This window comes from Melospiza georgiana, chromosome Z (genome assembly GCF_028018845.1).
Source record: "Melospiza georgiana isolate bMelGeo1 chromosome Z, bMelGeo1.pri, whole genome shotgun sequence".
Taxonomy (NCBI): Eukaryota; Metazoa; Chordata; class Aves; order Passeriformes; family Passerellidae; genus Melospiza; species Melospiza georgiana.
The window spans coordinates 67,015,769-67,036,641 of NC_080465.1; the positions used below are offsets into that span (position 1 = coordinate 67,015,769).

Sequence of the window (20,873 nt, forward strand, 5' to 3'; positions counted from 1 at the left end):
ATCAGTCTTCTGAATAAACAATAATACCTAAATCTCTTTATAGAACAGCTAGCCTAGCACTTCTTCTGCCATGCTCACAAGAAAATTTCAAGTAAAAGTTTGTATCAAGATCCAGTATTATTATTTTTTATACTTTCCTTATTTTATTTTCACCATATTTTTTCCTTAAATCTTACTCCTTCAATTTTGCTGAGAAACTGTCTTTAAATACCTGCTATGAGTTAAACAGATCTGCTGCTTTTATTTTGTCCAGGTTTGTAGATAACAGCTAGGATAATATCAATACATCCAAACCAGGTATTATTTATAGGTATCTTATCTTACAAAAAAGACACTATTGAAACTTATAAATAAAACTGCTATTGAAATGACAGGCTTCTAGCTGTCAAAATCAAAACACAGTTAGAACACAAGATGTAACTGAACCATTGTTGTAGCATAAAAAGTTTTGCTGATGTATAGAAGTCTCCCAGGCTTATTTCAGGATTCTTTCTTCATTGTGTTCCAAACCATTTTTGAGTTAAAGACAACCTTTTTTCATATCATGCCACTGTTTCTAAGAGTCACTATTTCTTTTGGCCACTTACCATATCTTTAGTCCACACCACCAACAAGGACCAGAGGACATAGTCTTAAACTACCCTAGTGGAGTTTTAGAGTGGATATTAGAAAGAAGTTCTTCAGGGAAAGAGTGATGGGGCATTGGAATGGGCTGCCCAGGGAGGTGTTGTGTCACGGTGTTCACATGGGTCTTAGGATGAGGGAAGAGAAGAGAATGTTGACTCCATGTTTCAGAAGGCTTGATTTATTATTTTATTAAATATATTATATTAAAACTAAACTAAAAGAATAGAAGAAAGGATGTCATCAGAAGGCTAGCTAAGAATAGAAAAGAAAAGGAGAGGAATGATTACAAAAGCTTGTGTCTCGGACAGAGAGTCTGAGCCAGCTGATTGTGATTGGCCATTAATTAGAAGCTACATGAGACCAATCACAGATGCACCTGTTCCATTCCACAGCAGCAGATAACTATTGTTTACATTTTGTTCCTGAGGCCTCTCAGCTTCTCAGGATAAAAAATCCTAAAGAAAGGATTCTTCATAAAATGTGTCTGAGACAGTGGTGGAGTCACCTTCCCTAGAGGTATTTAAGAAAAGACTGGACTGGCACTGAGCGCCATGGTCTAGTTGACAAAGTGGTGCTGGGTCACGGGTTGGACCCAATCTCTTAAGGGTTTTTCCAACCTAGCCGATTCTGTGATTCTTTAGAGAAAAACACTTCTAAAAAGAATCCATTGAAGGTTTTCTTTTAGGCTAATTTTGTCCTGGTTTGGACAACTTCTGATTCCTTATTTCCTAGGCTAGCAAAGTTATTATCAACAGCACTTAAAAAGCTACTCTGTCTTCACTGTGAAATAAGCATTTGCAGTGATGAGTGATTTGTTACAGATGCCCAACTAACTGGGTTGTTATTTTATACTTCACAGTAAGAAACATTGACTCATATCAACAGAGGTGGAAAAGTAAACGAACACACCTGATCCCAAGTCCTTTTTAGCAGATATACTTCCACCCATTGCAGCAATTACAGCTGCATTTCTTACTTGTTATGTGCTACATAATTCTGGCCATTACTAACACCTCCTAAGGAGAATGGCTAAAACTGCTTTTTCACCTTCTGTCGCAAAAAAAATGGTGTTAAGAGATTTTTCCTAAAATATATTAATGTAAAATTCTTCAAGAATGAATGAAGGAAATTCATAGATGCTGGAAGATTTAAAATGTTATTTATTACAGTCAAAATATATTATAGGCACATTTTTCTATTTTAAGAGTGTCACTTATAAGTCTAAATGCTTTTTTATGTGATTAGTTGAAAATCCAGTAAAACAAAACCCACTTCAGTACACTTTTTCACTGTGTATTATTTAAACACATTATAAACACAGCTCTAAACACAAACTACTCTTCTGACATCAATTTCTCATGTATTTCAGTTCTATCCTAACAATGCTTTCTATTTTTAATTGACACTGCAGAGTTTTTCTTTGTTTTGTCTTCAGCTATAGATTGATTTTGGGTCAGTTATGTATGGACTTGAATAGCTAAATTAAATCTTTAACTATAATTTCATAAGTAATTACAGAAATAACGTGTTGAAGTACATTTCAGGTGGTAACTAGGAACAGAGAGGACTCTTTATAAAGAAAGAAGTTGCAAACATAGAAAAAGAGATATAAAATTGTTGCATTCTCTTGATTCACAGTGTAATCAAGTCTCGTGGACAGCCTGTGCTTACACAGCTACTATAATGCATACTACCAATGCTACTTTCCAATCAAGACTACAACCAAGAAGTTTAGCTGATGTCAAAAAGTGTGAAGGCTCAAAAGTGACACGCTTTCTTTACTTACTTTACTGTAGTTATTTTTACTTTAAAAAATTGCACATAGTGAACAACTTTCAAGGTTAAGTGAATGGCTCTGAGTATACTATTGTCTTTCCTTCCAGCTAAGAATCCAAGCCACCAGAAACAGCTTTATTGAACAGATGTCAAAATGCAGACATGAATTGCTTTGGATGTGTATTTTGTGTCTGGGTACTATTTGAATTGCTTGCCCTGTGTTTAACTGTGTTTGGTTTGTGCACTTAGCTGACAGAAGATTTGGTTGGACTGTATCTACTTGAACAAGAATATGTCCTTTTCTTGTCAGCCTTGATATAAATTGTGGTTCATCTTGGCATTATTGTGAGGGCTTCAGTGCCTTTTGTTGGGCTAATTTGCAGTGTGGAATCACCTTTTTCAAAATCTGTAGGCAGCCTTTTACATTCAGCATCTCATGTCTGCCTAATAGTGGGTCCTGTTTAGTTTTGTGTGGCTTTGATAATCTGAACCACTGCATGGGATCTTCTAGTCTACCTCTGACTCATCACAGCAGAAGCTTTCAGAACACGTCATAACACACAGGAAGTGAGCCTATTTATAGTGGTGGCCCTCTCTGAGTTCCCAGGCTACATCCCAGAGTTGAATAGTACGTTCTAGGAAAAAATACATATTTCATTTGTGACTGGTACTGGCATGGGCTTTATAAACTGTGTACTTTTGCTTTCCTGCATAATATAATTCAGCAACTTACAGAACAGTTTATCTTTACTCACTTTTTACTATCACAATATGTGGTATTTTTTAAACTTTATTTCTCCTTCTAAAATTGTGTCATCTTGATTTCTCTTAGTATATTTTCTATTGTTTCATTATAATATTTCAGGGGGTTTTGTTGGTTTGTTTTTTTTTTTCCCCCAACATACTAGTTTTCTTTGATATCTTATCTCCCTTTCTACTCAAGCTAGCCTTTCCTCCCATTCTGGCTTGCCACAGTTATTTTAATTATCTTAATTAATTTGTTTAATTAATGAAGTTTGGTTAATCTCATCTTCTCCAGTCAATGTCAGGTTTGGATGTGCACCCATTCTCTTGTTTTCTGTATTCCCATGTTTCTTGTTAAAGGCTTTTCAGGTATTTGTACCTGAACTTCTGAATTTTCTCTTATTGCAATCTACTAAAAATAAGCTGACTTTTAGGACTTTTTGCAAAATTTATCTCTAAACTGAGATATTGCGTTAGGCAAGTGAGGCCATTTGCCCAATTTGGAAAACTACCAGTCAACTCTTACAGATTTTTCCTGCGTTTCTTGGGAAGAAGTACTTTGCATGTAACACTGATGCTTATTACATGGACATGAGTTGTTGAGTATGCTCAAATATAAAACAGGCAGACATTTAACCCTTATCTAAAAAAACCACAAAAGGGTTGTTTAAATACTGCCATTAATAATGGATTACCTACCAGTTGTCATTTATTTTTTCCCCTGATATTCCTGAAAAATTGAGGTTTTATACTGTTGGTGGGTACTATCACAGTATTTCATAAGAGTAAGGTTTCAATTGAAAATTACTTATTGAAAAATTAAATTAATTAAATTATTGCTAAGAGAGGGAAGTGTTGGGACTTATTGCAAGGAAACTGGGACTGGGGTAGCTGTGGAATACCTATTTACTTGTAGTTTACAGTGTAAATACATTCTTAAGTTATAGAGGATGGAGGTGCATAGTGCAGTGTGCTGGAAATAGAGCCAAAGAAATATCTAGATTATACTAAGAAAATTGGCTGCAGAGAATAGCCTAGGAATGGACCTGAAGTCTCTTTTTGACCCTTTTGCAAACAACAGGAAGAGACCCAACCACTGCCCTGAACTTTAGATCCATTGAATGCAAATAGGCCTCTGCTGATGTCAGCTATACAAATCATAAATATTCTCCTAACTGCAGGAAAAACATGGTGATCATTTAGATGGATATAGTGCATGCAAAAGAGCTTGTGAAATTCCAAATATTTGAGAGGCGTACTCAAGATAGCAGCTTATTCTTTCACTTCTGACCCCAGATAAACATGTATCTTGTGAATAAATCCACAATGACAATAGTAAGTTAAGAAGAGAGGTAAACATTTTTTCTGTTTCACAAGGGAAAAGACGAGGAGCCAAGGCTTATCATGCCAGAGCAATAGAGAATGTTTCTGCATCACAGATGCTGTCCGGGTAGGACAATTAGGTGCATACTGCAAGGAATTCAAAATACCCAACACACTTTTTCTTTCATGGTTTTCTAAATGTACTTTTTATTTTGTAAATCAGCTATTGCCCTCCCATTTGCATGTTTACTCCTGAAGTTTCAGGGAAATGGTTACTTTCCCCTCCATGTACTAGAATAATTCCTACTATAAACTCGTCTCTGATGGGAACCATTTCCTGCAGGAAGTTCTTGGAAACAATTTGTACTGAGTGAATGACTTTTCAAGCAAGTGCATTCCCTGGGAAATGCATGTCATAGGGCTAAACAAACACAATGGATCATATTCTGTGCCCTTTCAATCTCCTGTGTTGAATTCACTTGAATATCCCACACATTTTAATGGATCATGTTCTGCTGCTTTACACAGTCCATAACTCCTGGACGGCTGGGAACCAGGTCTCTACTTCCTGTAAACTATTTCATCTCCTCTTTCCTGTCATGGAAAAAACTCTTAATGAGCAATGGATTGCTTTCCAGCTGAAACAGGGCTCATTGTGTAACAGAAATGCTCACCAATAAATGGTAAACCCACCTTTTATTGGAGAAAAACAGCCTTGTTTTAACAATCATCAATTCTGAGAGCTGACAAAGACATGAGAATAAGATGCCAATAGAATGCATGACAAAGACAGGTAGTTTCTACTGCTATAATTATGAAAATGTGTTATCCACTATCAAGTCCCATTTGCTTTCCCAGTTACAGACAGATTGGCTGAGTTTAAATCTTCAAAGGACACTGGGCATGACTGTTCATGAGCTGAATACACGTGGCTCTGCATAGCCTCTGGGTCAGAATGACTCTCAGCAGGAAGTGTGTACTCCCCAAGACCAGCCCCTCATCGGTGGGAACACGGTCTAAAAATCCTTTCTGAAGCTGCACCTGCCTACGGCAAAACCTTCAGTAATAAAAAATACCTTATTCAGTATTAAAAAAATACCTTATTCAGTATTGGTAATACATAATTTTGTTCTACGCAAAGACTTTGCATACTGATATTTTCTGAGTTAGTTAGTTGTATCTGATTATTTGATGAATAGCATAGATTAAAGAAATTTACAGACTTTTCACCTTGTTCCTTCCCTGCTTTTCATTTCATGCTGTATGTCTGATCACTTGAATCACACATCAGTTTTTCCATTTCTTGACTAGATAAATCTTAACTTTAAAAGAATAGAATGGTCCATATGGGATGGTTATTTAAAGTGTGGGGGCATTCCAGGAAATATTTTTAAAGCTTCTTTTATTATGGAGATTTACAAAGCACTGAATACAATCATCTACTAAAACAAACAAATTTAAAACCTGTAGTACTGTGAAAGAGCTACTCTATTTTTTTAACTTCTCCCAGGGTATGCAGCACAAAAAACTGTTTTCCTTTTAAGTATATGGTAGCTTTACACTTAAAAAAGCAGTTAGTAAATAGTTATAAAATGTAATGGATACTGTTCTATTACATTTTACAGTACAAAAATCCAACAAAGGATAAAAATCCACTTGTAATGCATGGAGTATAAGTTATTAAGCTACTCATAGTTGAAATAAAATTTTTGTTTACTATTGTTTGAGTTGGAGCTCCAGCCATGCATGTTTTAGTTTAAAATAATAAGCAGGAAGAGACTATGCATTTGAAATGTTTTTACTCCCTTTGAATAAAGAAAATAATTATTATATATTTCAGGTTTTCCCGATTCTCTTGGGCTAGAAAGAAAAAAAGTAAAAGGTTTCTTTTCCTGATGCGGAAGATCAGTATTGACATAATGTGAATAAAGATGCTGTATTAACTTCTTCCGGCCTGTTGAAATATGCAGTTATTTCCCAGATATTAGTAATAATCATTAAGGCAAGATGCCAAAAGAGACCACATCCACTGGTAAAGCAGAGCAGAAGTACATATTTATATGTCAATATATATATATATAATAATTAAACAACAATATATACAGAAAAATAAAAAATATATTTCTGGGAGAATAAAGTATATTTTTTTCTCAATTTAAAAAAATATTTCTGAGATGTAATTTTAAAAGTATTTTAACACTGCCTAGGGAAACACCCACATTTTCAATATAAAATAAGTACATTTTGTGAAAATATGCCTTTTTAGTTAAATTTATTTGATGGGGTATAAAGATTTTTAATATTGGGAAATAAAAGTTGTCACAGAGGTTTGTGTTATAAAAAAATATGAATGGCATACTTGAGTCCAGAAGTACTTGTCCTCCAAAGATTTTTATATATAATTTTAAATCTCCTGCTAATTTCACTGTTTTCTGACATCAGAGGTATTTTCCCATCTGTGATATAATAATCATTATTCTATAAATAATTCAGCAATAAGCAGTATGGTATTAAATGCAGTGCTGCAATGCATTGGTTTCTCTATCCAAACATTATACGGGTAAAATTTTGGAAAGAGCTATTTACATTTCTTTTATTATTAACGATGAACATTTAGTCTTTATTTTTTCTTTTTTGATAAAAGTTATTTGCTATATGAGAAAAGCCAAGCCTCAAGGCTCACCTCTTACAATGGAAAAAAATTCTGTGTTATGGCTTTTGAATTTAAAATATTTGTGTGGGTTTTATTATTATTGTTGTTGCTGCTGTTGTTGTTACTATCATCATTATCATTATTATCATTATTATCATTATTATTATTATTAACATCTACAGAAAATTGAAATAGCGATTTTGCAAAGGCTGCAGGAACTTCAGTTTTATTGGTATAATTATCTCAGCAACATTTTACATACAGAAGCAAGCAGTTTTCTTTCTGAGTGTATTAGCTGTGAAATGAAATCTACGTAATTATGGTGCTATTGTTTAAAAATAATGCATCCCTTGCTTTAATATGCATTCCACATGTCAGTTTGAGATGTAAACAGAATACACACTTCCACACTGTGACAGTGAGTTACTGGATGATGTTCAGCTGGGGAAGCCAGAATGACAAACATGAGTGGAGAAAACACCCCCAGGTCAGCAAGAAGACCAAAGGACCAGCCAGATCCTGGCTCTTACCTGCAGGCTGTTGAAGATGATGAAGAAGACTAACATCCAGAGGTGCCGGTAAGCCATGTGCAGTCCTCCCCACAGCCAGGTGATGGAAATCAGGGCAAAGAGGTACAAGACCAAGGGGATCTCTGCAAACCACAAATACAGAGTTTCAGCTGCTGTGCCGTTGGAAAAAACACTTTTTAAAGAATTACTGACACAGAACATAGTTTTGCTGTGTGTGGCTAACCTCGGAGCTTGTTCTCCAGTGGTGGGCAGCCCTTGTCCTGCTCTAGTTGGGTGGCAGTCCCAGGGCTTTTATGACCCTACCTGGGATCAGAAGACCAGTGGAAGGATGTCTGGGGCAGAACGAGCACAGCCCAGCTCAGCAAACCAAGTGGTGGGAAGGGCACACACAAAGTGAAAAAAATATGCTGAACTTTGGAAAAGAATAGAAGAATTCTTGGCAAGCTCTAGAAATTTTGAGAGAAAAATGATTTCTAAGAATTGAGAGGAAAGGGAAAAGAAGAAAAGTATTATGATGTGTTGGTTTTGCATTGCTTGATTTTTTGTTGATGAGGGAAGACACCAGCCACAGAAGAAATTTTTCCTGTGGGAAGCTGCTAGAAACTTTCTCTATGCCTGGTAAAGTTAATTGTGGGCTGGGTCTAAAAATAGGCATGGTGCTTAGCCAATTAAAGTAGTTGGTAATGCCTCTGTGATTACATACTTAAGAAGGAAAAAAAATACACGCAATTCTTCTTTCTTTTCCTCCCAGGAGTGGCAAGGTGGCCACTGTGGGCCTTCCCAGTGTGACTGGGACCATGTGGCCAGGGCTATCTCAACACAGTCCACAGCAAACTGCTTGCTTGGCTGCTTTAACTAGCCATGCTGAGGGCAGAAGGGCAGAGGCAGCAGCAGCAGCTGCTCCTTTCAGCGCCCCACATGAAGAGAGGCGTTGAATGGAGCTGGCACTGCGGCAGCTGGTGCCACCTGTGCTGCGCCGGTGGGGAACACATGGCCAACAGCAAAGGTCATGACAAGCAAATCCCCAATGCAGAGCTTGGATGGAATCAACACTGTAAGAACCTTTCAACTCATAGAACTTGATAACAACCAAACCTACTGACCCCAATTCTTTCCTACGTCAGAGAAAAGGAAAAGGTGAAGACACAAGAACAACATGGGGACACCAAGGTCAGTAAAAGGAGGGAGGAGCAGGAGGTGCTCCAGGCATCAGAGGTGAGATTCTTCTACAAGTCACAGTGAGGACTATAATGAAACCGTTTTTTTGTAATTTGTGAAGTACATGTGGGGATGCAGAAGTGCACTCACAGCCTGTGAGAAAAGGGTTCATGCTGGAGCATGTGGAAGCTGAAAAGCTGTAATCTAGTGAGAAACTTGAAGAAAGAAAGAAGACCCTTGCTTCCAGAGATAGAGAAAGAGAATCCCTGCTTTCAAACTAGACAGCTCATCCTTAAAAGACTACATTCCATGAACTAATGACCCATGCAAACAGTTGTGGGAAGACTGCTTTGCCCGTGGGAGGTACTCACTTACAGCAGGTCGGGGGGGGCTGCTACTCATGAAAATTAGAACCACGTTAGAGAAGTTACAAAGAATTGTTTCCTGTGAGAAGGACCCCACATTGTAACATAAGAGACTCTTCTTCTTAAGCAAACTGAAGAAAGATTTTTTAAAAATAACAGATGGAATAAAAAACTGACTAAAAAAACTGTTTTGTCTCCCTGCATTGTCACTGGAAAGGAAGGAAGAGCTGGAGTGGGGTGGAGAAAGGGTGTTCTAAAGGTTTCGTTTGCATTCTCCTCTTTTAATTTTGTTAATATTTTTTTTCTTTTTGTCTTTTAAGTTTTGAGCCTATTTTGCCCTTAAAGTGTTTCCTCCTAATCCTTATCTCACACCATAAGCCTTTTGGGTTTTTTTCTTTCCCCCTCCTCTGCTCAACTATAACAGAGGACAATGAGTGAATGGTTTTTCATGGCTGCCTGGCATCCAGCCAGTTCCAAACCATGACACATGGATACATAAGTGGTCCCAGCTCTGGCCACTTACAGGATTGTAGGAAATTATAAGAATAGCTTACTCTTTGATTTGTTGTTATTTTCCCTTTCAAGTCAAACATAAGACATCAGACCCCAAAAAACTTAGAGTGACAACTTCCTCTCAGCCCAAGACCCACAAGATAGACTTTGAATCAGTTAACTTCATTCATCTACAAAAATATGTGCAGAATCTGTCCTTAAGGATGCACACATTTTCCATTTTATGTTCTCCACTGTATTTATAGCATAAAAGACTTACGGAATGCTGGCAGGAAGATGTCTGCCTGGACAAAGTTTGAAATAAGGAAAACAAAAGTAAATTTTCACCTCCACATGTTCTTCAGAAACTGAAAAGAACCAGCCCCTGTGTTACCATGTTTGCAGCAGAATTCAAAGTCCATGTTTGCTAGTTCTGCACACTGCTTGGCCAGACATTGCCCCTCTCCACATTAGTTATGAAGCATCAACAAAGAGTGGGTATGTGTTTCTACAGGCATTGCTCCAGAAACAGCAGTTTGTGAGCCCTTTAGTAATTTTTTTTTAATATTGTACAAATAGTAAGGGCCTTCTGAATGTAGGCAATACCCCACATCATACAGACATAACATTTTAACATGAAAAACTGTAAAGATACTGGCTTTTTGCCACATACTGAATATTGGTACAGTTTATGGTTCTGTTCTTTCTTTCTTCATTGCTAATAATTGCCTAATTATCAGTATTGCAAAGAGCTAATACAGAGTTGAAACTGTGGCATCATTTAAAGCCTTGGATCTTCAAGTTCTGTATACCCATTTGTTGGATTTTGGTCCAACAAAAGCTCAATAATTAGAGCAAACATATGAGAAAAAAGCAACAAATTATTTTATGTTCATAAAATCAGTATTGCACAAAGAGAATGCTAATAAATAGTCTTGATATGGACCAAAATAGTATAACTATTTGTAGTTTTCTTAATATGAATATAAAACCAACAGCCCACTCCCAAAGAAACCCCAAAGGGTTATTCTGAGCAGATGAACCTTCCCTGCTATGACTTTTACTCGAAGTCCAAGTGGGTTATCTACCAAGGATAAACATTTGTGGATAAGATTTATGATGTGGAGAAGCCAGCTCAAAATTACTGTGATGTAACTGAGACACTGGCAAGAAGTTCTGTTGGGTATTATGTAATCCAATCATGCTGGTCCCCATTTTTGGTATACTTATCACACTGTTTTATAATACTACAAGTGATGGAAGATTTTATTTAAGCAACAGGTAGTCCACACCCTCTTTAAATACATATAAATGTATATATGCATGCATTTATCATTGTCCTGACTGTTCCTGACTTTTCTTGAACTATGTCCCTATTTCCTTACTATAAGCTTAAGAAAAACTGACAGCATTGACAAATTCAATACAGATAAATGCAGTTTATGCAGCTCTAGTTGCAGCTTGTTAGAGCTTGAAAACTTACCATAGTCCAGCTTGATATTTACCTAGGTGAAATTGCATACATTCAATTTACCAAATAACTAGAAGTGTCCCCTGTTAGTCATGCCTTCATTGTTGAGAAAAGTTAATTTTAATCTGTAAAATTAAATTTCTGTTCAGAGGGCTGCAATACGTTGTAATAAGTTATTAAGGGTAATAAAATTGTAGTTTACTACAGTAGGAGAGTCCCTAGAGTAAACACAAGATTTTGGAAGTTATTCACACAAAAACAATGTGAGAGAAACGTTTAAATTCTCAAACTGTGATAATTTGAAAGATAGGCTGCAGTATTTTCATTATGAATGCGGATTAGATTACGAAATTTATAATCCAGGAAAAATATCAGGATGATGGAAAAATTTAGTCACCTCATCAAGAACCTAAAAGGAACTGTACTGGGTATATAAAAAGTTTGACCTTGCCTTTAAGAAGGGCCAAAAAAGTTGGATGGATATAATACTTCTCCCAGCAATTCTTCCATTTATAACTCAGGAGCTTCCCTAAACAGACACAGGGCTTTTCTCCCTATTTAGTGATCTTCAGGGGACTTTTATTTCACAAAATCACACTAAACTTGGTAAGTTCAGAAGAATTATCAGAAGAATAAGGAACTCTACAGTAACATCATAAGATTCAGGTAATAAAATGCCAGATTGCCCAGCTGAAAAAGCTGTGAGCCTTGTGTTTGTTGTTTGGTTTCCTTACAGTAGAAACAACAAGAAACAATAGGAAACAAAACATGAAACATTTCCAACCAGTTATGACTTCACCTACAGTGTTTTTAAGTTTGCAACAAATGAAACCCTTACAATTCTTTATTTCTGAAATAAACCTCACAAAGAAGAGGAAGACTGGTGACAGTTTAAAGTTTCATTCTCTGTTGCATTCTAAGGCATCTGGAGATGTCCCTGTTCATTGCAGAGAGGTTTGACTAGATGACCTTTAAAAGGCCCTTCCAACCCAAGCCATTCTATGATTCCATGGTTTGTAATGACCTACTGAGAAAAATAATTCCATTATCTCCTATGTCTGCACCCAAACCTACTGCAACCTAAGCAGGCTGCTTACTGATATCCACAAAGAAGTTCAACCCATAGGACTGTGGTTCCAGTGAGCCCCGGCATGCTTCTTCAGATATAAGAACTGCAACACTTGTCACACTTCTGTGCCTGAAAGGACTGCACAAGTGGTGATAGATACTAAATTTTAGAACCTGGGATGAAACTGCCTAAAAAAAAGAGAAAAATTAGTTCTCAGTACCAAGTGTATCCTGTCCATCAACTTTGTATGCATGAAACACCTCTTTTGGAAACCATGGGAAGGGGATGTCTGCCAGCCTCTGCATCTGAGAATACTAAGAGCCATGTGGCCTCTTGGTAGTCCAAGACCGGGAGGACAAGCAGCATTGAAGAATAAAGAAGTGGAAGCAACTGTGAAGATGGAAAAGAATATGAGGAGGAGCCTCGCACCATGACGCACTGTCATACTTTCAATGGCTCACCTAACTGCAAGTTGAAGATTGAGGTGGATTCAAACATGGCACTGTAACTTCACTAATGAAGTGACCATTCCCGTGCTTAACCTCTCATCCCTATTGATTATGAATTAATAGCTTGATGCTGTCTACTACAACCTATTTTACCAGGCAGAGAGGAAGCAACAGAAAACCTCCTGTACAATTTCAGGCAGTGACTGCTCATGGTAAAAGTGAAAAATTATTGGAAAATGCCTTCCTGTTAAAAGGGGCTTTTCTCTTTAAAGTGAGGAAAAGCAATGGGCAAGCACTTAGAACATCTACTAACTGAATTACCAATAACTCACTTAAACAAAGGCATCAAAACAGAAGTCCTTCCGACACTTCCTTCCTTCCTTCCTTCCTTCCTTCCTTCCTTCCTTCCTTCCTTCCTTCCTTCCTTCCTTCCTTCCTTCCTTCCTTCCTTCCTTCCTTCCTTCCTTCCTTCCTTCCTTCCTTCCTTCCTTCCTTCCTTCCTTCCTTCCTTCCTTCCGACACTTCCTTCCGACACTTCCTTCCGACACTTCCTTCCGACACTTCCTTCCGACACTTCCTTCCTTCCTTCCGACACTTCCTTCCGACACTTTCTTCCGACACTTCCTTCCTTCCGACACTTCCTTCCTTCCTTCCTTCCGACACTTCCTTCCGACGCTTCCTTCCGACACTTCCTTCCTTCCTTCCGACACTTCCTTCCGACACTTCCTTCTGACACTTCCTTCCGACACTTCCTTCCGACACTTCCTTCCTTCCTTCCGACACTTCCTTCCTTCCTTCCGACACTTCCTTCTGACACTTCCTTCCTTCCTTCCTTCCTTCCTTCCTTCCTTCCTTCCTTCCTTCCTTCCTTCCTTCCTTCCTTCCTTCCTTCCTTCCTTCCTTCCTTCCTTCCTTCCTTCCTTCCTTCCTTCCGACACTTCCTTCTGACACTTCCTTCTGACACTTCCTTCCTCCCTCCTTCCCTCCCTCTGACACTTCCTTCTGACACTTCCCTCTTTCTGCCACTTCCTTCCACCACTTCCTTTGTTCCCTGATACCCTGATATTGGACAGAACAACAAGTCTGAGCAATGAAAAATATTAAACTAAATATAAATTAAGAAAACTGAAAATTATTAAATAATATTAATTCTTTGATGATATTGCAGAATATGTCTTTGCAGAAAATATCTACATTATTTAACTGTGGAAAATCAAGCATGAACTGTGCATTGAAAATGTATTGAAATGTCTGTATTATCACGACCATGTTGGTCCATATTATTTTCCCATTTTTTTTATTCTTTTTAATAAATAGGAAATTCAATAAAAGAGGCAATTGAATAATACAGCTTTAATTGTATTCTGAGTTTACATATAAATATTTACTCTTGTAAATAGTGTCCTCTCCGTAGGCTGGCTGTTAAACTGCAACTGATAATGCAACCTTTATAGCTTTTAACAGATTTTAGCTAAACATAATGATCTACTGCAAAACCTGAAAAGTCTTTATAAACGTTTTTTTTTCCCAGAAGACTGGGGAGAGTGTGTTGCTTCACAGAATTTCAACAATTTGTGGGAGACCTAAATTAGTAAAATATTTACAGGCTATTGCTTAAGAAGTCACCAGTTAAACTTCGCAATGTAAATATAAAAATGCCACAACAACATTTTTTTAAAATAAGCTTGAAAAACAGTGTTCCAAATCCTGCTGGCTTGGTTTTCAATTGTTTTTGACAGCTGCAGTAAAAAAAAAAAAAAAAAAAAAAAAAGGGGGTTTGGTAACAGGATTTTGTGGCCAAAATAATAAAACAAAACAAAAAAACAAATCAGATTCCTCTCATAAAATTCAAAGAAGGAAATACACCACCAAGAAAATGCAATCAATGAATCATAACAAAACCACTGAATCCTGACTGGGAATGTTAAATGTGCAGAATTTAACACTACCAGATACTGAAGACAAGAAAACTAGTAGATGCCTGTCCATGAAATTGAACTGGAAAAAAATGTTCATTGATAGTTTGTTGAAGTAGGAAGTAAAAAATGTGCCAAAATATTTTGTTCATTTGTATTTTTTGATCTGCCAATCCTTGTAGCAAGGAAAATTTTGAAATTAAAGTACACTTTCTTAAAGAAAAGCAAATGTTCCATTAAGTATAACAAATACATCTCTGCTTCAAAATCATAAAAGACTAGCCTCTCTAACCTTTTCACTACATCTCAGGGTTTTGGCAAACTTTCACATACAACTTTAAGACACCTAGTGTTACAATAAAAGGGGAAAAATAGGGCCTTGTATCATAGTTTATGCCATTACTGTTATGCAGGGAACATGGCACATCCCAGAAAATTAGCAAATCAACAGAATAAAGAAAAATATGATCCTACTTTTTTCCACATAAAATTATTGAAATGCACACTTGCAAAATATTAAATGAGTGCTAAAATTACAACTGTGCAGTCACAGACCATGGATGTGAGCTTGCTTCTGCAGACTTCTTTGAAGGAAAAAAGCTAATTTAGACATGTGAAGCATAGTGCAAGCAATCTAAATTACACGAGTGAAGAGGATTCATTTATGTTATTACCTTATTCAGATCTTAGTTCTTTATTTCAGCATCTAATTATGCTTGTGCATTTTGTCCTAATAGAATTTGTAAAAAATCTTGAAGGCAAAGATTTGTTTTTCTCCCAATCACAAAAAAGAAAAGCTCCTGGAGCATCACGAAGAATAAAATATTACATACAGTGTGTGTGCTGAATATTGTGAATGCATATATCTCTTAGTTGGTGTAGGCAGACTATTTAGCATGTTCTGTTGTGACTAGGAATTGCAAACTGCTAACACATTAAATATATTTGGAGACTGGAACTAGATGATCTTCAAAGTCCCTTCCAGCCCCAACGATTCTACGATTTCATATGAAAGAAATTTATATGAAGGAAGATGAAAGTAGGAGTTAAAGTTTTGCAACTAAACATCCAAGGCATTATTCATGAATTTCTATTTTGACAACATGAAGTTTTAATCTTTACCGTGATTCTGGCACTTTTACAATTATGGTATTTGATTCAGGTAAGTTGTACTGCATATTTATGAGCAGGGCATGCCAGTGAAAATTACGTAAGTTCAAGATTCATTCAATAAATTAAGCTTATCTATTTACAATTATCAGGGAGGGAACAATCAAGTTGTTCTGTTACATTTTTAAATCTTTTTGTGAAATTAGGAAAGGTTAGCAAACAGAAAACAAAACAATTTATATTGGATTGCTGTCCTGTTACTATTCATTTTCTGTATTTGCATATTAGGACCTGTCACTAGTGGGTTTTCATAGGGCTCCATCCTCAGCCTGTGCTCTTTAACATCTTCATAAATGACTTAGACACAGGATTGGAAGGAACACTAAGCAAGGTCACAGATAATACAAATGTGGGAAGATCTGTTGACTCTCGAAGGCAGGGAGGCCCTGCAGAGACACCTCAGCCAGCAACAGGAGTGGGCACAGGAATGGGCAATCACCAACCACAACAAGTTCAGCAAAGGAAAGTGCCAGATTCTGCATTGGGGTGGGGCAACCCTGGATGGATGGACAGACAGATTAGGGAATGAGATGCTGGAAAGCATGCCATGGAAAGGGACCCGAGTTCTTGGTCAAATACAAGCTGAATATTAGTCACCAGTGCCCTGGCAGCCAGGAAGGCAAATGGTGTCCTGTGATGCAAACTTAAATATTAGTTAGCCCAAAGGTGTTTATCCAATGAATGCTCTGACTTGGCTCCTGTCAAGGCTAACTTTTGAGAAGCTAGTTTCTCTGTATAGGAGGACAGTCAGCCAACAGAACATGTTTGTTGAAAGGCTGGCAAACAGAATCTGTACAAAGTGAGGACTCTTTTTAAGCAAACTCAATGCCTACTTCTGAATGACTACAGAGATAGTATTCCTTGAAAAATCATCTTTCCCAGTTTTTTCAGCCTTTCACACTTTTCTTTCCAATATTCACTTTTGAGAAGGAAAAGCTGACTGCCCTAAGAGATAACTAATTCTTGACTCTCCCACTGCCCTTTCTTGAGCCCTCTACTGTCAAGGAAAATTCTCTGAGCTAAGTAAACTATATCCATCACCATGCAAACCAAGATGACCAGTAACAGAAATTCTGGAACAGTAAAAAAGGGCATGAGAGGGAAAACTCACATATTTGCTGTTGCAGACAGGGTAATGAGAAGTGTGCATATTGCTCAAATTAAGATTTGGCTAGCCTATTTACTTGTGTTTATTATACACTAAAACCTTGATTTAATCATATTCTTTTACAGTGATAATCTAGTCACAGTAAAGAGTATAAACACCTAGGAAGATCACAGACCACTGCCAAAGGAATTGGCACCAATTACTAAAAGAGATTTTTCCTGGGCTAGCTGTCTATACCATAGTTGGGCTATGGTATTTTCTTGAAACTACCAGAATAGGGTACAAGAGGTAAGAATTTACTTAAGGGTACCTAGGAAGAATATACGCATGACAGAAAAGGAGGTACAATTAAAAAAGGGCATTGTACAAATAAAAGTAATAGACCCTCCAATTATACCCTACAGTTTTCCAAGAAAATATTTATCTGTCTAGAAACAGATCATCTTTGCAGCTACCAAATGTTTTCTTTTAAACATGTACGGTGAAACCCAGCATTGTTACTCTGCTCTCAGGAAAGAAAAAATACACAGGAGTCTCCTTTAGTGTCGGTAGTAACAAACTCTGCTCGTAGGACAGAAAAAAGTAGTAAACCACCATGCTACTACCTAAGTTCAGTAAGATGTTTCACAGAATTTACAGAATTTATTCCAATAGCTGTAGAAGAACAACATGATGGCTGTCTATAATGGAGTGGATGTATTAGTAGAAAAGGGAAGAGCAACTGATGTCTTCTGTCCTGAATTCTCGAAGGCATAGATAAACTGTTGATTGGAGGCTCCACCTTTCCTCTGGTTTTGGATGAAACAGAGAGATGGCATATTCATTGTCAAAAGAAAACAGAAAAGATACTGCATGTCTGTGCAACTTAAGGAGGCAACATTACGAAAAGGCTTTCCTAACACATAGTGTCTCGTAAGTCAGAACTCGGTGCAGGGGTGCAGGTATAATCCAAGACCTCTTCTATGTTTCAAAAGTAAAATATCATCATGAAACTGACTGCAGACAAATTTACTGATGTGAAAAATGTTTCCCAAAGCAGCCATTTATGTGGCTACAAAAACAGGAGCAGGAGCAGCTCCCAGGAATTTTGTAAGAAAATGGAGTCAGCTGAGCGAATGTCAAGATTCAAGATTTATAAGTGAAACTAGGCCTTACCACGGCAAACTGCCTTTCCCTCAAGCACAATATATCCAGAAGACATTAAAGCTGTGTAAATATACTACCAACACCTTTAATTTCAGAAGACAAATATTCAGTCAAAAAAGGCAGAGATCCAATCAACAGTTCGTACTGTGTTATGTAGTTATAGGTAATGCTGCAAATGGAAGAAATCACCATATTTTCTCTCTAGAAGCTTAAATCATAAACACAGCTACATGGAGTCCCCTTATACAATTAAGCCACCATAAATTGCAGGACACAACTTGTTTTTCTCTCTAAAACAGCCCATCTCCAACCTGCTCTCACTGTCACCATATGCAGTATTTCATTTGTGCTTACAAAATGTGCTTTGGTAGCAAAACAGCAGTTTGCCTTGCAGGTGCACAATTACAATTTCATTATACATAAATTAACTGAAAGACTGACAAGAGGAGCCACCTCTGTGCATTTATATTAGAGAGAAATTAAAGAGTGCAACTAAGGTCTTGGATATCATCAGACCTTATCTGAATTCATACAGATCTTAGTCACGCTAACTTTGCATCATTAAAAAGGACATAAATATTTGCAGAAATGTTCAGATTGTACATACTTAATATTTATGATAATTTTCTCAAGAAAGGAATATATCTCTGTACCCCAATTATCAAAAGATTATTTGCATTAGGTTTTAAATTTTCTTTTTACAAAATACTGTGAAGAGAATAGAAATATTCTAAGCTTCCCACAGAGTGTCCTATTATTATTAAATATTGGTCTAAAGTGCACCAACTTTATTTTGGGAACATTGTAGTTGAAATTGTTCTGATAGAGGAGGCCGACTGAAACTTCCTGTTTTGCACAAGTGAGGTTTTTCCTGTCAAGTACGTTTTAGTTGCAAGTAGCATAGGAAATATCAAAACAAAGGCATTAACTCCAAATAGTCCAGGGCACAGAGCACGTGTGCTTGCCTTCACAGCCACAACATATAAAGCAAAACACAATGACCAAAGCTATGCCCATCACCTGGGGTTGAGCAGGAGGTACAGCCTGCATCCATAGGTGATCATGCTCTGCAAGTGGGGAATCATTGCACCTGAGCAGCCCCAGCCCACCCTGGGATAGGATGTTCAGTACCTCGAGCCAAAATCTAGCATGGGGACACAGTGATCCAAGCAGGGCAGTGCTTTATTTCTGGTCGTATATTTAGGTAGACTAAACTTAGTCACAAAGCCAGTGATACTAATTTCTTGTTCTAGGTTTTACATATTTTTAATTCCCTCAGACAGTTAAGCATCTGCATACATAGCTTTGATCATCAAAGTACTTTCACAGACATCAAAGGGACATTAGCAGGCGTAATCTTAAAGTAAGTGCGTAGGTATCTACTGAACCATGGTTTCAGGTGGGGTTCTCTGAACTGGAAAGAACAGTCCCTACCATTCAAAAGTACAACTTGTTTGCCGACAAATCATACCTGCTGCATTTGTTCTTCCTCTGAAAATATCATCATATGCCTTCCATTGAGGAGTCACCTGATAGGCGTGGATGAACACCACAAAAACCACCACCAGGCACATTAATGGCACCAGAGCAGCAGTGAAGAGAGCAGCATAGGCATTTGGAATGAAACACCTGATGGAAAAAAATGGGAAAAAAATGCTGTTGACAAGCATAAGAGACACCTTGAAAAACTACAAGTAGAATATTTTTGAAAAAGGATGTGCTTTACAAACCACAAATTCTTTAACTCTGTTCCCAGAGTAAACTTGATAAGTTCCTTTCTGTCCTGTTGGGTCTTATCATTATAACTTAAGTATAGCTTTTGCTCTTCCAGTATGCATGTTATATTTAGCTTAACCAATTTTGAAAAAAAATTAACATGAAATGAAAAATATTGTATTTTAACAAATTACATGCTTCTATATTCATTTAAAGTGATCATTCTTAGTCACCAATTTCTAAAAGGACATTATGAAATTTTCTATATTTAGCTCCTGAAAGCACAAATTAGGTTTTGAAAAATATATTTTTAAAATAAATGAACAAGTCCTAAAGACAACATAACTATTCCTTCTAAAGTCATTTGCTCACAGAAACCAAATGCTCACTCCCTTCCCCTTTCTTTTCCCCCAGTTGTTCAGTCTCTCCTTGCTGTTTTCATTTATTTGCTATAATTATTTTTAAAGATGTGTCAAGAATATCAATTATCCCTGAAAGAGTCAAATAATGCATATATAATGATGACTTGAACAAAAAGGAGATGATAGTTAAAGAGAGCTCTAGGAGTGTGAGAGATCAGGGTTTTCTGTGCTCTCCCTGGAGACCAGCATGGGCTTTATAGCCACTGACCCACTCTACAGATGACGCACAACAGAGCAGCCCAAGGGACGGCGCAGGAGTCAGCATGTCTAGCGACTGTGTGACCACTGCCATCCCTATTAAGAGGGTGTAACTTACAGCCCTTCTCTTTCTTAGATCAGCTCATCTAAGTAAGCTTACCATTGATGCTGAGAGAGGCCTAGGTACATGTTTCACTGACATACCTGGTTGGATAAACCTTCTGGATTTGCTTGGGTATACTTTCATATACTGCCATAAAATCAAGATTGCATCCTGCGTTGTATCTTTCAGAACAGCAGTCATGCATACTCAGTGAATCCCAAAAATAATTTCCAGTACAATCTAGATACCTTTCACAGCTCTCTGCAGAATGTAGAAGCTCAGTCAGACACCAAGCTTAGATATCATCTGATAATTGAATAAGTACGCATCAGGGAAAGTAAGAACTCTGCATTGTAATTCAAAGTGTTTGTTTCTTTCCTCATAGAAGAGATACTTCAGTCCTTTGCTCATCTTAGTGGCCTTCACTGGGCCTTGTA

General features: G+C 37.2%; 1 protein-coding gene across 1 annotated transcript in view; it reads right to left on the reverse strand.

The window, feature by feature from the left end:
• The window catches only part of ADGRV1 (adhesion G protein-coupled receptor V1), a 273,887-nt gene that overhangs the window by 26,900 nt on the left and 226,114 nt on the right, over positions 1-20,873 (reverse strand). The window contains exons 87-88 of the mRNA XM_058043225.1: positions 19,469-19,626; positions 7,654-7,775 (exon numbers count right to left, since the gene is read on the reverse strand). Coding sequence (XP_057899208.1) covers positions 7,654-7,775; positions 19,469-19,626 — 280 coding nt within the window. The remainder of the gene's footprint in view (positions 1-7,653; positions 7,776-19,468; positions 19,627-20,873) is intronic.